At 42.3% G+C, this 22,400-nt stretch overlaps 1 protein-coding gene across 1 annotated transcript in view; it reads right to left on the bottom strand.

The window, feature by feature from the left end:
- The window catches only part of PLCL1 (phospholipase C like 1 (inactive)), a 178,790-nt gene that overhangs the window by 22,690 nt on the left and 133,700 nt on the right, over positions 1–22,400 (bottom strand). The window contains exons 2-5 of the mRNA XM_064718136.1: positions 15,551–18,022; positions 13,179–13,382; positions 3,545–3,620; positions 355–464 (exon numbers count right to left, since the gene is read on the bottom strand). Coding sequence (XP_064574206.1) covers positions 355–464; positions 3,545–3,620; positions 13,179–13,382; positions 15,551–18,022 — 2,862 coding nt within the window. The remainder of the gene's footprint in view (positions 1–354; positions 465–3,544; positions 3,621–13,178; positions 13,383–15,550; positions 18,023–22,400) is intronic.

The raw sequence follows: 22,400 nt of genomic DNA, 5'->3' as shown, positions 1-22,400 counted from the left end.
TCCATTTCTCATTTTACAAAAGAGTTATTTGACACACAGTGACCTCAAACAGGTCACTTTCAGGGTGCATGGGGCAGAACAGACAACCAAACCCATGTCCCTGATCATACAAGCCATAAGCCATCTTTCCTCTTCTGTTCAAGGCTTGGATAAATTCCCTTCACAGCTTCCAAATCAGAGGTGTAATTGATATATTTGATAAATATCAATAAGTGGGGGTAATTGATACATCCCATTAAAAAAAAGAACAATGTGTCTTCAGAATTAGTAAAATGTACAAACAGAGGAGCTAAAAGAGCAAAGGTTTACTTATAAAGTTAATATGAGACAGGAGATGGTACTTTCTGCGCTTACCTTCAGCACTGTGATATTCCATGCAAAACTCTCAATGGCTTTGCTTAATTTTCTTCCTTTCAAACCTTCTTTTGTCCCAAGGTTATGAAGCTCTTCATGGAACTCCATTCCTAAAAACACAGATTGCCACATCACTTAATGCACAACTGATTTTCCCATAAAAATGCTGAGTGAGCATTTTCAGTCTTGCAGCTGGGACATCCTACAACCTCCTTCTGTGCTTCCCCCCTTCCTTTTCTTTTTATTACTCTATCCCGGGAAAACATTTTCCAGAATAAAGGTGCCATGTAAAGTTTGGGGCTGTGCTTCCACTTGGTTTGTGGCTCTCTTTGCCAATGCTGGAGTTCCACACAGGCACTGGGCAATGCACAGACACTCCTCCAGCACTTCTGCCTGCACTGCTGCCAACACTGTGACAAAAGGTTTGTCACTCTCCTTGAGTTGATGACTTTGCACCTTGGAAGGCTGTCTGGCACATGTGGAAGATACCTGTTCAGCACAGCAAATGCAGGCTCCAATGCACATCTCCTCATTAATCTTAATCAGTCATACAGAAAAGCCCTTGTACTCCACAATGATAAACTGCACCAGAAGCACATACACTCTAATCACAGGATTCTGACTCCTGCAGCATGGATAACTGAGACTTCAACCACAGCCCTGTTGCATTTCGTTGCTAGTTTCTGTGGCAAACATCTGCAGATCAGTTGCTGGATACAAAAATTTGGGAAATCTGGAAGTAAATTAAAAATCTTAAGGTATCCAATTAGCCCACCAGTTTCACAAGATCTGCACAGTGTATGTAACCCTTTCTCTGAGTCTGGTGTAGATTGAGAGACAAAATGGAAAAGAGCTGCTTGTGTTCCCTTAATTTGTACCTTACAAAGGCCAAACTGGCACTAAATAACGCCAAAGTATCTGAAGAATCCTATCCTGGCTTAACAACCAAGCTCCATCTCTCCAGTTGTTTCATAGCTCTGCCTCCCTTAACACTTTAGGATAAATGTCACTCATGAATTTGAGCTTCCTTGAAATGCCATCAAAGAAATGCCAATGGAGAGAGCATCTGTACAGTGCAGATGCAGAGGCAGCTTGGCAGGCGGCTGAAGGAGAGTCCAAGGCAGGCTTGCACTCAGCACAGCTTGCCCAAAAACACCCCTGGAAGATTAACTGATAATTGGTTTTCCTTCCTATGCACCAACTCCAGGAGCTCAGTAACACTGAGGCTGTTCACCCTTACACAGTGCAAGATTTCTCTGTTGCTTATATTCCAAACCTTCATCAACTCACAGACTTTGCTTGTCAAGGCTAACAGAGTTCCTGCACTACATCCTTTGGAAAACTGTATAAATAACTGCACCCCAAGCAAAATTTCCTTGCAGGTGTGCTTCATGCCAACTGACTTACAAATCATTCAATTAGTAAAAGAAAACCTTCAAATTACTTGCTTTGTCCTGGGAAAACATAAGGTGGCTAATGGATCTTAGCTCTACATGGACAGCCCTGCCTTCATGCAGCATCCTTTTAGTTATTCTTCCCTCTGGATCTCACTTCTCCATCTGTAACTTGGATACAGCACTGCCCCAGAAAGAGGGAGCCACAAACATTTGTTAGACTGCAAGTTGCAACACCAGCTAAAGCTTTTAGCAGAGCCAGTTATCCAGGCTGCTGCTGACCCCTGTGCATTGGGCTGAGCCTGCACATTTAAAAAAAAACAACAATAAAAACCAGTCTGGGAGAGCCAGCAGGACCCTGACACACATGGAACCTGCACCAAAACAGGCTATGAAGCAGAGGTCTGGTGGAACACATGTTCAAAGGAATCAGCACTGGGGTGAGGTAAAGGACAATGTCACAGGCAATTATACCTCTGAGACCTCTTAATTTGGAGTCCTTCATCTCACCACATTTAAAGTGCTAGATAAAAATTTGTCTAGGTAACATTTGCAACAAACTAATTGGCAAATGAGCATGGGGAGGGATACCTCCTCTTAGTCCTTTCCTCTCTAAATCCCATGGCTTCAGAGAAGCACTTCTTATCTCTCTAGCTGCCTTCTCAATCAGAAATTTTAAGGCTAAAAGAGCAAACAAAAACGAAAATACAAGATGCAGCAGCAAACTGAACACACTTGAATTAATTTTTTTTTTTCCAGGGGGAAGGAAGGAGAGGGGAACTGCATGAAACTCTGGAAATGAGTGTGGTGGCATGGTACTGCATGGTATTTTCCATGCATATCTCCTGCTCACAAAGAGTCCAGTGCCCAGGCAAATGCCATGGGTTCTTCTCTCTGCACAGATCAAGCTCAGCAGAAAGATATTGCTGAGAGTCTGCATAATTTAGTGCTAAGTATTGCTCTTAAATTTTACCTTCTAGAGATGCTCCTGGTGCTGCATTTCCTTGTTACTGTCCCTCTGCACACGATGAAGGCTTGGGCAGAGGAATTTTATGCTGCTTATGCAGATCCACAGAACCCAAGGCATGCCCCAGTGATGAGGCCCATGACCTCCAGCCAGACATGGCCACTTGCCTCTTGTCCCTTTGCTACCACAATGCCAGCATGCCTAAAGAGCAGAGACTGGGTTCCATCCTGCTCTTGCACCACATGAAATCAGTTAAATGATACTGTTGAAACAGCTTCCAGTTTCTCCTAATTAAAAAGATGAATTAAAGTATTAACTGCAAGACAGCAGTTTCATTCATTATTTACATTCAATAGAAGGAAATGGCTGTAGCCTGCATCACTTGCCAAATTCAAAAATGCCTATCAGAAATAACAGTATTTATAATTGTTATGGTCCTGTGGGTATAGAAACCTCTTGCCTGCTCTTTTCTCAAAGGGAAAACTGAGCTAGAGAATGCACTCAATAAAGGCACCATGTCTTCTCAACCCCCTCTTTTTAGTGCCTTTTTGGTTCATTTGACTAATTTAAATACTGTCAGACAGTTCAGAGCTGTAGAGCAGATGGAGAAATAGCTTCTAAGGTGAAAGCTGAGTATTTTTGTCTGATCCAACACCTGCATTGCTACTGGAAGATGAGCCTTCATGAGGGTAGAGCATGCCAGAGAAAGATCAAAATGCTCACTTACATCCAGGTGAAAAATGCTGTATTAGTCACAAACTCTAAGTAAATTATGGCACATTATTATTTCCCATCATCCACCCAGAACTGCTCCCTATAAATGGATTACCTGCTTTCTGGCACTGAACAATCTTGTCATGAGTGGTGTCTGCCGTCTCAATAAGAACCCTGCTCTCTTGAATCATCTGTCAAAAAAAAAAAAAAATCAGCATTACCAGGGTTTCCTGCAGCATCTACACACAGAAAGCACAAAGGTTGAAACTGAAGAGGAGGTTTGCTTTGAGAGCAATATGGTAAATATTGGATCCTTCTTTCCTATGGAGGCCTCCCAGATCTGTATCAAGCTAAGTATCAGTTGCTCTGAAAATGTTTTGCTCCAAAAGTTCATGAACAGCTGTTTTACATCTATGAGACAGCACTGCAAACAATATGAAGGAAACACACGTGATTTCAGAAGAAAACAGATTTAGCAGACAAACTTCATTCTGTGTTCAACTAAGCCCTTTCTAGCTGGTGTTTTCTGAAAAGAGGAAGTAAGTATAGTCCTCAACACAGGTGGTTATTAAAAATGTTACCAAGTGTTGAATAGAGCTGATTTCCAGGGGTATTTAGGCCTGGGCTGGATTTTATTCTATGCAACAGTTCAGACACCTATAGCAGTTCTTGAGTTTCTCCTCTGAGAAACTGAGATCCAAATCCTATCCTATCCTCCATATTTCTGTTGAAATTTAACAGAAAAGACAACACAAAAAACCAAAACAAAACAAAAAAATCCACCTAAAACCAAACAAACCAGAAGCAGCAGTTTCAACAAGCTTACTCACAAGTTTCAAGACACCTCCCTACTTAGACATCTTCCTAAAATAGCCCATTAACAGCAAACAAATGAAGAGTCCATTACCTGACAAGTTTCCTGAGCCTCCCTACATGCAAATACTATTCTCCTTTGATGGTAGCAAGCCTCCAAAACCTCTCAGAAGCCCAGGCAGACAAGAATATTGTTCCATGGTTCTGTTTTGTGAAATTGCAAAAGGTGGTACACACAACTGTTACGGAAGGCAAGAACATGCTGTTTAACAAACTGTGCCTGAGAATCACCTCACTGTCCTGGGATATCCACCACAAACCTCAATCAAACCCAAACAGCACGACAGCAGCGCCAGTTAGAAAGGAAGCAAACTCAAAAGTGACTGCCTAAAGTTACACCCTGAAATCAGAAAATCACCACCTGAAAGCTTTGCAAAAATGCAGCAACTGCTAAAAGCCTCCCTGCTTTCAAATAGACAAAATATGAAAACCCAAGTAGTAGGTTTTGATGGTTTTAGTGGAAGACAGCATAACAGTAATAAATTAACACTTGCAAATTAGCACATCTTACTGTTTTAATTAGACACAAGGAATGAGAGACGCTTCCACTTGTCACACTCAAAGTTCCAAATTCTGGAGGAATTTAGATCCAAATTTTGCTTCTCATCTCATCTTTACTTCTAATTAAATGTACTAAGGCTGCATTTGACAAAAATACCTATGCCTTTCCTTTGATATAAAAAACAACACATGGAAAACAAAATCCATTATCAGCTTCACAGGCTGAGTGAAAAAAGCCTGACATACCTAGAGAGTGCAAAATTGTTTTTTAACAGAACATGCCCAGTGGATATGCCTGAGATTTAAATTACTTTCAATAGTGTCCTTTGCCTTTCATTCTTATTACTTACTTGTTCATGCATCACATTGAATTTTTTGCTCTTTGATATTTTCCCTTGTCATCTAGAAAGAAATGACAATTCCTACCCACTCTCTGGCTTTTCTGTACCACAGCACATTATCCTTTTGTGCTGAAGGAGCCATTGAGCTGACAACTACAAATCCCAAAGGCTGAGCAGTGAACACAGTACCAGTCCCAAAAACCCTGCAGGTCACTGGAGAGGCAGCCAGAGGACAAATGTGCACCTCTTGCACACACAGAGCTGGGGTCCATGAGGCAGTGCCTGCACTGGCCAGTCCAGCCAGGAGATCCCAGCATCTCCATGGCTCCCGCATCCCATGTAGCCATCACCCTGGGCTCGGGTCCCCACGGGGTCTGTGCCTGCATTCCTACCCAGCAGCAAGGTTTGCCCTGTGAGGTCGGCTGGTACAGGACATCCCATGTGTCAGACTCTCCTGTGCTCACATCCCTCAAGCAGAATGTGACTTGTGAGGTTTTTATATACATATGTGCATACATACACACATACATATATATATTTAGAGCCACAAGAAAGTATCTCACCATGCACAAAAAGAGCAGGCTCAAGAATCATTCATCTACTGAGCCTACTCCCAGGAGTTTCTGGTTTGCCTTTTTAAGGATTCTCAGACATGATGGTATTATATTCATTTTTTAAGAGCAAAGTAGCACTGGGATGTCAATTTTCCCTTACTGCAGAGTAGGTAGAGCAATGCTCCACTCCCTTTGATGCTGACATCAAAGTCTCACTACTTTCAGCTCAGCAAGAACAAACAATTAAAAACAGATCACGTAGCAGAATTTAACCTGTTCCCATCTTCCTATCTGCAGTAATCTTGACAAAAATAAGCAGCTTTTGTCCCATGACAAATCCTGAAGTGGTTTCAGAGTTCCTCAGCTCAGTAACAAGGGTTAAAGGGCAACCTCAGTTCATCACCTGGCATCCTCCCTCACACGTTCTTCTAGGAAATAAGGTACTAGGTAGAAATAATGGGACCCAAGGCAGTTTGAGCTAAGATTTTGGCTGGCCTATGGCACCTTTACCACCTCTGAAAACACAGTGTGCATGCAGGATCCTGTATTCCTACATGACGGACCAGACTCTGCCCCAGCAAGAGCTGCATGTGCATTTTCAGGGGGCACAAGATCCTGCTTCCTAATGCTGCTGTAAAAAAATGGCAACAACAGGATAGGGCAAGGACACAGCCTGGGTGTTTACCTGGAAGAACAGACTGATTCAAACAGACAAGAGTGTAACAGGCAAGTAACTGCTATCCAAGAATAAATTCATAACATAGGGTCATGGCATCTAGATACACTTTTTCTTTTTTGTCACTAGTTTTGAAATGAGTCCATGATTTCCCAGTTTGAATCATTCCCTGCTTTTTCAGCTGCCATCACATCTGAAACCCGGCTCAACGATGTCACCTACTTCTTCTAGAAGGGACAAGAACCAGAAGCCCTAAAAACACGACATGGAAGGCCCTGGGATTTTCTGCTGGGAAGGTAACCCCATAAATCACAGGACAGCCTGAGATTTTCAAGCCCACTTTTGCCAGCAATATATCTAAACCCACCAAGCAATCTCAAAAGTAAAGAGTGAGATGTTTGATGAAACTTCTGATGTTTGCAGCATGAATTTCCATGCATCTCTGCACTGCTCAGATGTGCCCTGAGCAGCCCTCCAGGCAGCTGTGCAGTCCCAGCCATCTGGCTGGAGCCCATCAGGACGCTGTTTAATGCCAGCTCGCTTCCATGAGTGACTCCCACAGAGCAAGAGGGAGTCCCACTCCCTCAGGACTCCTGTGTGCCACCAGAGTGTGTTAACTCCTGAATGCTGAGCTTCAAGGGATTACCATCCAAGTGACATTGACTGAAAAGCAGCCTTTAGAGTATGGATGTCGGTATCTGGGTCCATTCAGAGGGAGGAAATTTTTATCAGCTGCTGAAGCTGGCAGGATTTCTTGGGATAACTTGCATTTTCCATGTCAGGAAGGTAGTGATAAACTTTACTGATTGATATGTTTAACATAACTGGAGGGTTGAGGGGAAATTGGACAAAAACAAGAAAGCAAGCACACAAAACCTGATTCTGGTGTAGAGAAGTATAAACTTGACTCATCTCAATCCACCTGAAGCTCTGTAACAATCATGGTGGATTCTCAAAAAAAGCATAGGAAGCAGGAGCTGGCACAAACCCAGGAATTCTCTCCTTATCCCTTATATGAGACCCAGGAAGTGAAACAGACCAAGGGTTGAAAACATAACTGACCTGTCTCACTTTACTGTCTAAGAATAGCACAGAATATCAAATTTTAAATCCCAGTGCTTCATACAAAGAACAATGCTTTACTTTGTCACTTCTGTTAAACTAAATAAATTTTAAGTGAAATTTAAAATATCTTAATACTGAGGGCATCATATTACTCACGTGAAATTAACAGGGTTATTTATTGCCTGTACTAAGGGTAGTTTAATCACAGGATCAGTACAAACTGAACAAAAGAATGTTCTTTTTACTTTAATGAACTTTTGTGCTAAAGACCAATTTCTTCTTTTCATTGTGAATTATTCTATTGAAAAGGAGAGAGGAAATTAACACAGCAGTCTCACCAAAAGAAGACAAAAAAAGGGGAAAAACTCCTGGTGGCAAAAAAAAATACTGCTCCTGCTGGAAAGATAAATGAGAAAAAATGGACGGTTCAAGGAAACCTCTCATAAATATTCCAACGTTTAAAACAGAAATTGACTGAACATCAGACTAAAAGGAAGCTTTCTCTTAGGTGTCTCCTCATGGCCATTGTCCCAATTTTCTATGCTTTTCATTGACAAGGAAGAGTTTTGCCTGGTTACAAAAAAAAAAAAAAAAAAAAAACCACAAAAAAACCTCAAAAACCAGCCATACCCACCATCAATCAAAAATAAAAGAGGTTACAAAAACACAATCAATTCAAAAAACAGCTGAAGAGAAAACTGAGCTCATGAAAACTTGAAGAGAATTCCCTTGAAGAGAATTCCCTTTAGTATTGAGTATTTCTTGCACACGTCTGGGACAAGAAACAACCAAGCCATCAATTGTGTGTCAGCAAGTTTTGCAAGAAAAGAAAGATGGGCATGCAGTGCCAGGACATGGGAAAGAATGCTGCTGGCCACCATTCTGTCCCTGTACAACTCAAGCCAGATTTCTGTATCTGAGTCTTTTCCTGCAGCAGCCCAGCATGAGAAAGAGCTATGAAGGATGGTTACCTGAGCTGGAAACATCTAAAATATCTTATTGACACAAACAAGAGAAGAAACTGCATAAAATTCACCTTAAATTCCAACTTCATGTCTTCAGTTAGAAATATTTCTGGGAAAATAGGGAATCACTGTTGCAGGATGTGATCTGTGCATGAAGACCAGTCCTCTACAGAACAGCAGGAGCAGTGGAGGAAAAGAGAGAGGTCAATTTTCAATATGCTTATGCTAAAACAGCACAACTGAAGTACCCAATTGGAACTTCCTTCTCTAAGGGAAGTTCAGATTTGACTCTTCTGGTGCTGTTTTAGAAGTGACTAATGGACACGGGCAATCAGAGCAAGAAACTTCGAGAGTAGCGGGTGAGAGAATTGTAAGAAGCACAGAAAGAAACAGGACCTTCCTTAATAAGAAGTGGGAAAAGAAACTAACTTTCCCACTCTATGTCCAATTTTGGATGGAAAATTCTTTAAAACAAATACAAATTCAAGACAATGTCCATGTGTTGGACCATGTGTTTGACGTCAGTGCATTATGACACTTCTTTGGCAGTGGATGCTCTGCAATATCCCTTGTCTTCAGCTGCCTAGAGAATTGTGAAAATGCTCCTCTGGGGATGACTATATCCCAGCTGAGGTATGAATTTCAGTGAAAAAGCTCACAAAAATCTACTTAGTCATTTTGCATTTAGATAATAACTGGTAAAAAGGACTTTCTTCTTGGGAATGTAGTCATGCTTGCACTAAGACAAGCCCAAAAAGACTGAATATGAAAGAGCAGCAGACAAAGAGCAGTTCACCTCACACACACTTCAGCAGACCTCTGCTAGCATGCACGGATCTATACTCATGTCAACAAAACCACTGCCATTAAAATACCTCTTCTTATTTCCCAGCAACCTCACAGATGCTTCTTGTCCTCTCAGAAATCCCAAATCCATCTCCATGTTGGCCAAGATGTTCTTAACTAACCTGCATCTCTTAGCAGTACCTGCAGCCACCCCGTCCTTCCATAACTGCCTGCTTCAACACAGCAAGATAAGGCTTGGATACAGAGAAAAACGTGAATGTCAATGTGAGTTTATGTAGCAAATAGCTTCATTATTCAATCTTTTTTACACTTCTTTACAAATTTACAATTTGAAAACACAAAGATAACTTGGATGTCTCATTTTTCTTAGAAAAATTTCTACATGCATATGACCCAGGAGACTGTGCAAAACCAAGAACATTTATTATCACTAGTTTATTGCTTTTGATTTTCAAATTATTCAATAATTTGATCTTGGAGGAAAATAATGCTTAGCCAATAACTGAAATGCAAAGTGCACAAGTGTCCCTGAGTTCATGCATGCTTGCTTCAGCACATGAATATATCGCGCAGACACAGTAACCACAATCTGTTTCCAAACAATTCTCAACCAAAAAAAAATCCTAACTTCACAGGAAAACTGTTTGCAATGAATAATTCAACCATCTGTCAGGTCCAGCTGGGCCCCATCCCTTCTCTTCACATGGAGTAACTCCTTTTTAGGTGTGATCAAAGAACACCAGCATGAATTTGACAGGTTGTGAGGCACACTGCACATGCTGCCCACCTGAGCAACCACCAAGGTAGAGACAGAGTGAGAGCCCTTCCTCATGGGAAAGGCAAGCTCTGAAGAACAACTCTAAAAGTGGCAGGGTACACTATCCTAGGATGTGTGTGTGTGTGGGAAGCAATGACAGCATGACCAGAATCCATTCAGCACACTCTATGTACGGAATCACTAAAGCTGTAAATTGAAATTAGCCACTCTACACTGTATTTCTGATCATTGACACACTTTTCAAAATGGCTGTGTATTGTCAACAGTTCACCCTATTTTCTTGATTTTGGCAAATCCTATTCCCTCCTCTCCTCTGCAGAAACTCCTATACAACCCAGTATTATTAATGAAGCCTCTTCCTACATGAGACATGTCCAACAGTACAGCTCCACTAAACCACTGCAATGCCTCCATAAAATGAGGGAAACACAGTCCTGAAAAACTGTTCCGGTTCCTCAAACAAAGCACATTAAACTTTATTCTAATAAAGTCTCTCTCAAAAGGAAATATTTAATGCAGAGCACAATGGTAAAATTAATTGCCCAGGAAAAAACAAACAAACTGCACAAAGGGGTCTTTGTCTATCTCACAGCTGACAAAGGCTGAGCAGGAGGGAACAGACAGCTAATTGTTTTCCAGATCATTGTGGCAGGTTTCTGAGCACTTGCACCTCCATTTCCCTGGACCCTCAGCCCTCTTTATGCCCCATTAAGCACACAGGCAGAGTCTATACTTTCCGTGGTAAAATAAAAAGGTACATTCAGTTGGCAATCTTCTGTAATGGGGAAAAATTCTAACACATTAGAGTTGTTTTTATCAGAAATTATTTTCAAAATAGGCTTTCCAAAGAATGTGGCACATGTAGTGTTTCCAGAGCAGCAGCACTCAGGCTCCCTGTGCTGTGGGGCCCAGTGAGTGGGGCAGACCTGCAGTCACACTATGAGATTTAGGGTCAAACTTTTTTCCATTTGACTGTAAAAGGAATTAAGAAGTATAGCCTGTTCATACAAGAGACAGGCCAATATAAACAGATTTTATTTTATGCATTTAAAAATGCTCTTAGGCTTTTTCATTCGAAAAGCGCTTTGAAGTGAAGAGATGCAGCAAGCACTTGTGGATCTAGTTCCTTGTAGTCATATTTATCAACACTATAAAAGGCTGAACTGTAGCATATCTTGAATTAAAATCAATAAATAAGCTAAAATATTTTAATATTGCTTTCTACCATACCAACATCTCCTTGTGTTCTTATTTGCACAAAATATATTAAAAAGAAATACACACTGGAATATATGAAGTTATTATGTAGCAAGGAGAAGCCCCTTGTCAACATTGAAAACGCAAACCCCTTCCCAGACTGTGATTTCAAATACCAAGATTGATAGAGACAGTTCATTTATTCAAACACAGAAAAGGCTAAATAGATTTCAATATTCTGCTGCTGGCATTGTCTCAAAAGGCAAACATCCAAAATGTAGCAAAACCACTTATTAAATCCAGCTTTCTTTTTCAGAAGTGAATAGTTATAAAAAAGAGCCAGTCACAGCCAAAGAGGGTAAAAAAAAAGTATCATGTTCTCCTTAACAGAATTATATCTCAAATCAACCCTTGCATAGGCAAGGCATAAGTCCCTTCCTCTCTCTCTCTGATTCTGAACTGTTTGCACGCTCTCTTGACATTCAAGTAACATTTTCCCCCATTGGAGACAAATGTGAGAACAACCATTATTTAAAACAGTTATACAAGTGTTTCTGTCTACATCCAAACGAGGCCTTTCACCTATTTAAATTGAAAAAGTGTTTCCAAAGTACAAGGAGGCCTTGAAAAGTCCCATGTGTACTCTTCACTATATAATTACAAAGATAAGAGATGACACGTTCATTTTGGTAAAACTCCATTAAGCAGGCCTCCAAAGACAGAAAAATCTCCTCTTTATGTGGTATTTGCTCTGTCACAAAGACATGAGACCATGTAGCCAATCTACTCCAGAAAGATTGCATCTAAAATAAGGCAATCAACTGGATTTTCAAATCCTTGTTCTGGTATTGTTACAGCTGGCATTTTATAACCATAACCTAATCACTTCCAAGTACTAGAAACTATTCTGGAAGGAACCCAGGGGTTATTTAAGAGTACTTTTAGTATTTCTGTTTTAATCAACATCAGTGTCCCTACAAGCAGATTTTCCCTTGAAAAGTGTGTTATAAAGGCAAAAAAAGAGATGGGAAGGAGGTGAGCATTTGGCACATTGATAGTTGGTCAAAGCTGTGACCACTATTTGCAACCCAGCAGGGGCTCTGGAAACAATTCGATACTCCCACCATTATTCACCATTTTATTCCTTATGAGCACAAGCTGCAGAAAAAACTGCTGTTCTCTGAACATGGGTTGTGATTCAGCCTGGCTGCCACAGCGCACTATTTCAGTCAGGCCTGGCAGAACTGTGCCTCTTGCTATCGGTTGCTGCACACTGCCAAAAAGGTTGGGCAGCAGCGGGGCACCCCCACGGCCCAAGAGGCACAGTGTGACAGCAACTTCTGCTGCTGCAAGTCACGCACAGCTGTTGCTCAGTCACCCACAGCAGTGACATATGTCATACAACGAGCAGCAGCACTCAGCTGGAATGATTCCAGCTCGTGTCTCTACATTTGTGCAAGCATTCCTGTACCATACTGACCTCTCCTTCCCCGTGCAAGAAAATGGGTGTTTTAACCTTCCCTTCCAACACTGCCATGCCCTCCCCAAGAGCAACACTGACTTCATCTGACAGTGCTGCTGCAAAGCATAGGGAAAGGGAGAGCTCAGCTCTGCCTGGGAACTGCCATGCTGCAGCTCCCTATCTACTGGCCTTGCGCTCTGTTGCGGGGAGGCCAGCCAAGGGCGGCACACAAATCTTGCTGCTTCCCAAGGACAAGGACTACAGTGCCAGCACAGGCTGAATTGCCACTAGTTTTGCAAACAAAATCCTCTTCAAATGTCAACCTGTGCTAGCCACAACAGTGTTTAAAAAAGGAAACAATAACAAAAAGCCCAGTGTGGCATTGTGGTGACTGAAGGCCAACGTGCAGAGCCCAAGCCATTTGAAGGGCCTCGTTTGTTTAACTGGAACACTTGGCGTGTGAAAGCCACGGGCACAGCCTCATTCATAGCAGTGGGGAAAGGCAGAGGGAGCAGTGCTCAAGTGCTTACCAGGTCATATGCTGCCAGGACCTTTTTCTGCACGTCGGGCACGGTGCCCAGAGGCTCCAGGTAAGGAAAGGTGTCCTTCATGCAGAGGGCCACCGAGGGCGCGTTGTCGCTGCTGACGAGGCGCGAGGACAGGGTCAGGATGCACTGCTTGAGGCTGGCGATGGGCGGCAGCCCACACAGCTCCTTCACCGACACCATGGCGTTCTGGGCAAGGACACAAACACTTCAGCACGTGTGGCCGCTCACCACTCAGTCCCCCCTGCCTGCCATCACCTGGACAGCCCTTTCCTCTTCTCCCCTCTGATGGAAGGCAGTGCTATCCCGCTGTTCACCATCCCCAGGCCCTCCACGGACCATGGCATTCCAGCTCACACAGGAATTCCCTGCCAGCCCCATTCTCTTTCCTGAAGCCTGCTGCCGGCTCCAGCTTTCTCCCAGGTTCAGGCATCCCAACTCTTCAGCTACTTTGCATTGCAAATCAGCCCTAACAGGGACAAGTTCTGGTCCCCAGCATATTAAACCATCAGCCTAAAATGCTATTTCTCTTCCCAACTGCTTAGATTCCAATCGCTTTTGATGCTGTAATCACTTTGTTCTCCCATCATTATCATCCTCCAGCAAGAACAAGTTTGACAGACCTTGTATTTCCCATGGGAAAGGCAAGCAGGAAAAACTCACTTTGTTTTCAGCCTTACATTATCACATCATAAAGAAACACATACACTCTTTCTCCTCCATAGGTCACATGTAAGAAAATCAATACCGGATATACAGGTCAAACAAAACTGACACGCCAGGATTTATTTATTTACCAGGTCAGAGGATATACAGCTGACATGCACCCATCATTTAGCTTCTTGAGTAGTACAAGAAGTGACCAAGGTGTACAAAATCCAAGTAAGATACTATAACAACCCATACCTTGCAAATGTTCCTCCCACAACTTGGTAAAAAAAAACCCAATAATCAGACAATGCCTGGCTATGTTTTTCTCATTAATTAAATATGACAGCATGCAGTTAAATCCAAAAATGTGTCTTTACACAGCCTTCCCCCTAACATGATCTTTTACTGAACTTTTGCTTGGAAGGCACAGTAATATTGTTTCTGAATCAAATTCAGAGAATTTTCATTTATATATTTCATATATAGTGCCTGACCTAGACAGAAGGTGGAGTCAGCAGTTCAAACTAGTTACTTTCAAGGCCTGAAGGAAAGGAAAGGCTGGGAAGAGTTTCCCATTCTTAAAAATATGCTGAGACAATTCCTTTGAGAGTGATTTAAAGCTTATGTCATTTTGTAAACTTTTCCAGCTGTCAACATTTCATTGCTTTAGACTCCATCCAGAAAAGTGGGGTCAATGAAGTGCTACATGTTTTTCTCCTGTTTTCGAAAGAAAAAAATGAACTGTTTCTGTATCTTTACCAAGGAGATAGCTACAGCTGATTCCAGCTATTTATTATGGAAAACCCATTGTTTAATGCAACTCAGTTTTGTTTCTAGGCAGTGCCTGAAGCTCAGAAGTGAGCTGTCCCTTAATCAACCCCCAGTCGCTCCCACCACAGAAGAGAGCACTGGGGATGCTGTTGTTTGGCTTTGCTGCCACTTCACATGCTGCCAAGCACCAAGGTCCAACCCGAGCCCTTGTGACAGTGCTGTGCACCTGGGTGCTGATGCTGCTGGCCACAGCACGCTCTGCTGCATGCAGCAGCACGGACAGAGTGCCAGGGGACCTTCTGAGCCAAGACACAGCACTGGTGTCTGTGCCAGCCCTCAACCAGCCCAGACAAAACAGCTATTCAGCAGGGAGGAAACTGCAATCCAAGTGGCATTCACTGCCTATGTTGAACATCTGCAGCCCTGGGGCAAACAGTGGCAACACACACTCAGGAAAACATGCTGCTCTTTGCACAGTGGGTTTCTTTGGTGTACACAAGATCTTAATGACACATTCACTGACTGCTCCTTGTATTTCACCAAAGAAAATTAAGAGCATAACTCTCACTCAATTAGCAAAACAAAAACTTGTTGATGCTTTATAGAACCAACGAGGAAATACAGTCTTTGGGACCAGAGGCAGGGGTCACTAATGTACCCTCAATTCTGCTTCCTCAGGGAAAAAAATCAACCAGTAAAACATGTTAGGAATGTGTCACTGATTTTTAAAACATTTCTGCCTAATCCTGTGTTTGCTTGTTAGTTAGCACCTGTAACTATCTGCCTGCCAATGTCCATTTAAAGGCTGACAGAGCTGTGGGTCTGAAATTTCCCCAGCTTCCACCAGTTTCAGCGAGCTGCCCTAGCAGCAGTGCACACCAGGACTTCACTTCCACACTCAGGCCACACCAACACATACAATGGAAGTCTCATACCTGCATATTTTCTCTCATGTCAGTGGCCTCTCGCAATGGGTGCACTGCCAGCTTGAAGATGTCATCAATAACCTTGAGACCAGTGTTCCTCAGCATGGTGTACTCCCTTGCCTTCTTCCCTATCCTCACTGAGAGGCTACGCTTCTGTGCCTTCCCGCCTCCACTTCTGTTGGTTATTGCAATGTGAACAAAGAGGGTAACGTGCTCCATGATGTCGCCAACAAAAGAGCGCAGTGGGATGTGCCTGTATCCAGGCTGTAAGCACTCCAGTGGGATGGTGTACTGTCCTATGAACTCATCCCCAATGTAGTCATCATCCAAAACAACAAAGCGGATCATGGCCAGCTCCGGTAGATTGATCTGGAACTCAAAGCTTTCATCAAAAATAGGGTTATCACTGTTCTGCTGCACAGTTTTAGTTCTTTGTTCAGTGCAGTCTGCAGGAATCCCGTGTATTTCTATGCAGACGTAGGGGTCTATGACATCCCCTTTTGCACACGCACCCTTGGGCTTCGGAAAATTCTGCCCACTGATAATTTTGACGTGTAGGACCTGCGGGGAGACCCCAGGAACAATGCCCTTGGTATTTGCACTGAAGTAAGACACCTCATCACGCATCACTGAGGGCCTGAGAACATACCCGCACCCCCCGTTCTGTAGAAACCAACCAGTGTGTAGGTCCATCATGGGCCCTGGGGTCTGATAGTTCATTGCCACTATCTGGCAACCACAGTTCCAAAAATCTTGAGGATTTAAGTTACTGGAGTCTATCCTCATTGCACTTGGATATACCCTGGACAGAAACTTTTTGTTGTAGTTTACAAAATCTTCAGGGTATTCATTTGCAATTCGACTGGCTTCAGCCTCACTGAAGGAGCACATTTCCCAATAATTTTGAGATTTCATGGATGTCTCAAAGTCTTTGTACTGGATAGATTTGCAAAGGGACACCAAGTCAGACAACTCCTTGCAGAGCCAGATCAGCTTTGGTTCCCTCGAGAAGTCCTCTGACAGTCTTCGGGATATTTCAGCCTCTTCATCCTCATCTGTGACCTCTCCTTCTAATACATCCTGGTTGCAGGGCAGTTTCTTTCCCTTCACAATGATCTTCATTTTCAGTTTCTCAGGTGATGGGAGGTAGGCTTCTGAGGATAAAGGTGCCTCTGTGTACAGTTTGTTTCCAAAGATTCTTTTCATGTGTTGCACGACTACCTTCTGCTGCTGTACAGAGCAGTGGTTCCCCAAGCACAGAATAAGAGGGTATTCTGAGGCAAAGAAGGCCAATTTGTTTATTACTTCGATGACATTTCGAAAGGCAAGTGGCGATGTCATGTTGTTGCGGTTACAAATAATGGGTTCATTATCTGGGCCGTCACAGACGTCCAGTTCAATGCTCCGGCAGCTCATCTTCAGAGCTCTGACATAACCATTGATATCAGCCGGCCCTCTGAGCTGGTCTTCTATTAGATATGTATTGTGGGAGGCATTGATGTAGTAATGTGACAAAGGCTGTGTCATGTCTTGGACAATTTTTTTGTGCTCTGGGTCAAAAATATCACATTCTGAGGACAATAAGTATTGAGTAAACCCATCAATGGCAAGAAAACCTTTCAAGCGCCCTTCTTCAGAAAGCTCATACCTGCGTATAATATCTAGACACATTTCTTCTGTTATGTGGGTCACTCCTTGCTCAGCCTCTAAAAACAGCATGAGGTCATTGGCATCCAGGTACTCTTTGTTTTTGGATATCTGTACAAGTAAGAAATACACTTCAGGTCTTGTGCAAAGTTCACTGAATGCTTCACAAAACTCTTCTTTTGTCACTCGTGTTGTCAGTTTCTCTTTGCTCTTCTGAATTTCCTTAAATTTTAATCTAATCTTTGATTCCTTTAAGGTGGGGTTAAGCTTCTTTATTAGTTCCACAGCTGTATCTTCTAACATTATGCCATTGCCATCAACATCTGCTGCTTCGAATACAGCTTTTAACCAGGCAAACCGTGGGGTATTATGGCTGTTTTCCATCAAGTCCAGGGGTTGTTTGCTACGAGAAACTAAGTACCTTAATCCTGATACCCAAATATTGGCCACATCAGCTGAATTGGCAACCAAGTCAAGGGACTCATAGTTCTCACCGTGAATTACTGACAGCGCACAGTCCTCAGAAATCTGATCCGCTAGTCCATTATTCCTGAATGTCTCTGTGTTCTTCCCCAGTCTGATTTCTTTTATAGCAGAAATATCAAGCTTGGCTTTGTCCAGATCCTTCTTGGAAGGCTCCCAGCGAAGAGCCTGCAGGTCAGGATCCAGAGTAAAAAAACGGTTATAAATCCGGGAATTTGGACGAACTTTCTTCAATTCACACCCAGCCTGCATAAAGCTGATACAGTCGCTGGCACTGCTTATTTTCTTCTCTGATGGCATGCTGCTGAAGGACACTGTTTTCTTTCTTCCACATTTTTGGTTTGAAGGATCCTGTAGAATAATTACATTTAAAAAAAATTAGCAGGTTTTCTTTGGCCATTCTACAAGTGTATAAATAATAGAAAAGGTACATTTATGTAAAGATAATTAATGTTCTTCTGAACCTCAAAACACAACATCTTATTCCTTCCCACGATTCAGTTCCCTACTGAGCTATAAAATATACTGAGCTATAAAGCGACCTGACTGACTGCAGCATTAGAGATAGCAAGTTTACACGAGTGACATTTGCAGCTATTAAACTGTCCTCCAGATCTCCGCAACTTGCTACAGCTGTGAGGAGGTAGTACCCAGTTGTGTATGTTATGTGCTGTTTCAAATCAGATATATCACACTCTCGTCTCCCCACTTGTTTGGAAAAGAAGTTATTCTGGTCATTTCTGTGTACAACAACTACAAAGCACTGCAGGAAAATGGACAGTCAGACAAGAAATCCAAAGCCTTTGCCTTTAGGATATATTTTCTAACTCCTCTTGAGAAAATACTCAGCCAGACATGTGAGTGTCTTTTCAGTATCAACTACTTCTTGTAAACCCAGCTGCCTACAAAGCTGTCAGTAATGTTAGTGCAGCAACTAAACTTAAACTTTCCCTGCATATTATCAATTCAAAACATCTCACAATAATTATGAAGTATAAATCATTCTTTTCTCTGCATCATTTCCATCTACCCCATTAGTATGTAAACTATCCAACAGCTACCAAAAATATTTCTAAAGCATCACTTAAGACTGCAATTATTTGTGAAAGACTTGTTAAAATTGCTTTCCCTCCTATTTCCCTAGCCACGAGCAATCCTTCCTTAGTTTTCCGCCTTCTGTTGTTGAAGGGACCTCAGCTGCTTGAATTTTTAATGCAAAAGGAGCCCCAAGGCACGGAAATGTTGATGCTGGGACTCAGGCCTGCACTCTGCTACCTCAGGCCCAGACACCAGACCTGCACCAGGCACCAGCTTCCCAGCAGCCCCTGGGGATCTGCTCTGAGATGCCGAAACCCATGACTCCCAACCCTCTGCAGCCTGGACTTCCCTTCCCTAGCCCAGCAGCTGGTTCCTCTCAGCTGCAGTTTATCTGCTGTGTCATTCAACCTGCTCCGGCAATACTCCTCTGCAAATCCTGTGAATAAACTCTAGCAGGGCACTCCATCCACCCATCTCTGTCCTTTGATGCTCTGCCCTGTCTGAGCAGAACCCTGTGTAGCTCCCCAAGCCACAGAGCATCAGTTCTGGTGCTCACAAGGATCTCTTCACTCTTCATTTGCATGTCTGTATAGACACTTTCAGCAAATTAGTCAGTATCAATGTTTCTACAGAATTGCTGCTGTCATTCACTCACTTCATTCAATAACATCCAAAAATATTTCCAAACCCCAGGCCCCTAACTACTGAATTTAAAGGCATGGGATCTACTGGGAACAAAATTAAGACCTCTAAACTTCTTATGACAAAGATTTCTCATTAAACCAGTACAGAGACTTCTGACAAGAATAATTACTCTTGCCATTTATTTAGTACTTATGAAAATGGGTCTCAAAGAAACAGGAAGAAAGTCAATGAAGCAAGTGCCTCAGGTCAGCTACTTTTTAAATTACAGTTTTATGCTAAAATATTCTGTTCCTGCATTAATATACTGTGTCTTAATACACAGTTTTGGTTATGAACACCTCCAGGCAGTAGATACTAATGAATACAAACGAATGTAGCAGATTACTCCATGGGTTTTAGAAGAGCTTCTTCTTTTTTATTTCCTTCTGTTTACAGGAGCAGTATTTAGATTTAACATTGATGATTAATTAGGATTATTTTCCTCATGTAGTTAGATGTATTAATGGCCTTGGAATCTGCAGTGATTCATTCCTTCATAGGTTCCTCAGGGCCAGACCTGGAAACCTCATCAGAGCAGCCTATCTATCTACAGGTCTGACATTTTGTCTCAACTAGGGAGGCACAAATGTTATGCAAATACTTTATTTTCTGCAAAAACTAAAAAATATTTATTTTTAGTTCCAAGATGTGTCTTTTGATCAAAGCAAGTCAGGGAATTAATCAGCCATTTTTCAGGTATTCAGCTGGAAAAAAAAACCCCTAATTGACCTCATGGACTAACAAGAAAGGTTTCTTTTTAACACTCAATCTTAACCCCTCAGGGATTTTGGTGGGGATTAGATTATCCTCTGTGTTGTCTTTACCTGCTTTTATTTTTGACAGCTATTTCTGGTTTTGTACTTAGCGGTATGTAAGGAACGCCAGAATTATACAACAGCACTTTGTATCAGAGTGGGACTTCCCCGCATCTTTCAATCAATGGAATAGAATTCAAGCCTAATCCACAGACTAATTGCCTACAATTAACAAGATTTAATTTTAATTGACAGTAATGGGATTATTTTAACTGATACTAACAATGCCCTCCATCTAATGTAAATACACACAAACCCCACAAAACTGCAATTGCAAACTGAGCTTACTGCCGCATCAACTATTCCCCTCTTGGTCTCTCCAGACTAGGAGCAGACTCAGTCTTTCAAAGTGAGAGCTGTTACTTAAGATATAATGTGAAAGTTTTCATTCATAATTATCACTAAGTTAATTATTCTGATCTTGCAAAAAGTCAGAAGGTGTTTCTGTAAGTTCCAAAGCTGTTTTCTCAGACTGACAGCCCGGGCACTCACCTCTGCATTAGCACACTCCCAATGCTTGAACGAGGCACTCTGGATGCTGACACCATGGTTCAGCCAGGCCACACACCACCAGAGCCCCGGTGACCACCCCGGGGAGCACAGGAGTGTCCTCCCACCACTGGGCCACCCTCACATCCATGCCTGGAGGGGACTATTTCCATACCCTGTGCCTCCCCACTGATCTTATGCTTGTTCAACTGAGACTCCAGACTTTGTGTTCTAATTTTACTGTAGCTATTGCTTTCTCTACCTTAATCCAATTTCAACAGATTGATCTTCTAAAACAAGACATCCAGCTAAGAATACTGTGCTTCAGTGTCTCCAGTGGCTAAACTGCTGCCCCATTTTACTGGATACTAAGAACAGGAACAAGTACAGTCACCCAGCAAACTAAAAGCTGCCAACATCTTATGTGGATAGATAGGAAACCTGATTTCTTGTGCTACCTGCCAAGAACATTCCCACTGCAAGTTATCAAAAAACCTCTCCTCAGTGTTCACCCATGCAAGAGCACTTGCTCCTCTTCATTAACCAAAGCAATCAGAAAGCACAATTAGATGCTGCCCTGAATCTTGGAACTGGAAAGCCTATCTTTCTCCAAGATGCTAAGGTCATAAAAATTGATCTTACCTAGGTAACAGGACAGTAACTGGCCTAGGACTGCCCTTTACCCTCAGTCACTTGTAGTGATGGAACTGAATTTATTGTGGCAGAGAAAGATTAAAATGTAACGACGATATTTCCTAAAAAAGATCTACATCAATGTGAAAATGAGGACCTAAATCATAGATTTTCCACTCTAGGATCTTTCCTACCAGGGACAATCAAGCTCTTTACAAAACACTCCTGGAAACAAACAAAATCAGTTTGCATGCCATGTGCAAGCATAGAAAGGAAATCTCTGCTTACATGGGAAACCCTGTGTTTCCAAGGCAAGACACTTTCAAAAGTGACCCAAAACTAGGGTTTCCTTCAGTTCTTTGGTTATCCCCTACAAGGTGATCTAACAGGATGACTCAAACTCCCTCCTGCTCCTGAGCCTGCACAGTATCAATTATATAAAATACCTCAAGACATCAAACACAAGACCACATCAGTATGCACTCAGATTTCAGCATATGCGCCACTGCTCTGAAATCATTAAGGACCAGGGAGATATATCTGTGTGCTGGCCTGACTGCATCCTAACATTTTCTCAATGTTTTTAAAGGAAGGATTCAGAGCACCACTCTAAGCACGCTCCCAAAATAGGAGAAGCTCTCCTGCTGAACACATCATCCTCATCAGAGGGACTGGATACATAAACAGTAGGATCACTAAGCCACCAGCAGTTGTGGGAAAACTCCACCCCATTCACCCTGACCTCTGACTGCTCAAACTTCTGCTGTTTAAATCAAAGAGCTAACAGAAATAAATACGTGGGATTTAAAAAAAAAGATGAGTTAACATGCTCTCCACCTCATCCCATCCTCTTTGTCAAAACTGTAGGACATAAATTGCCCGTTGAAAGTTAGGAACCAGGGCAATAATAAGAGTTAGATAGCAAACCTGCACAGAAAGGTCGAGCTCATGAATTATTATTTGTCTGAAATTAAGTTTCCTGATGGCTCTCTAAAGCACTGACAGTCTTCCAGGATTCTGTTTAAGAGGGTAAGAAAGGCAAAAACCATCACCTACCCAAAGACACCAAA

The sequence above is a fragment of the Zonotrichia leucophrys genome, chromosome 7 (genome assembly GCF_028769735.1).
Source record: "Zonotrichia leucophrys gambelii isolate GWCS_2022_RI chromosome 7, RI_Zleu_2.0, whole genome shotgun sequence".
In the NCBI taxonomy this organism is placed as follows: Eukaryota; Metazoa; Chordata; class Aves; order Passeriformes; family Passerellidae; genus Zonotrichia; species Zonotrichia leucophrys.
Note: the sequence above shows the minus strand (reverse complement) of the source record. Positions and strands in the feature narration are given on the sequence as shown.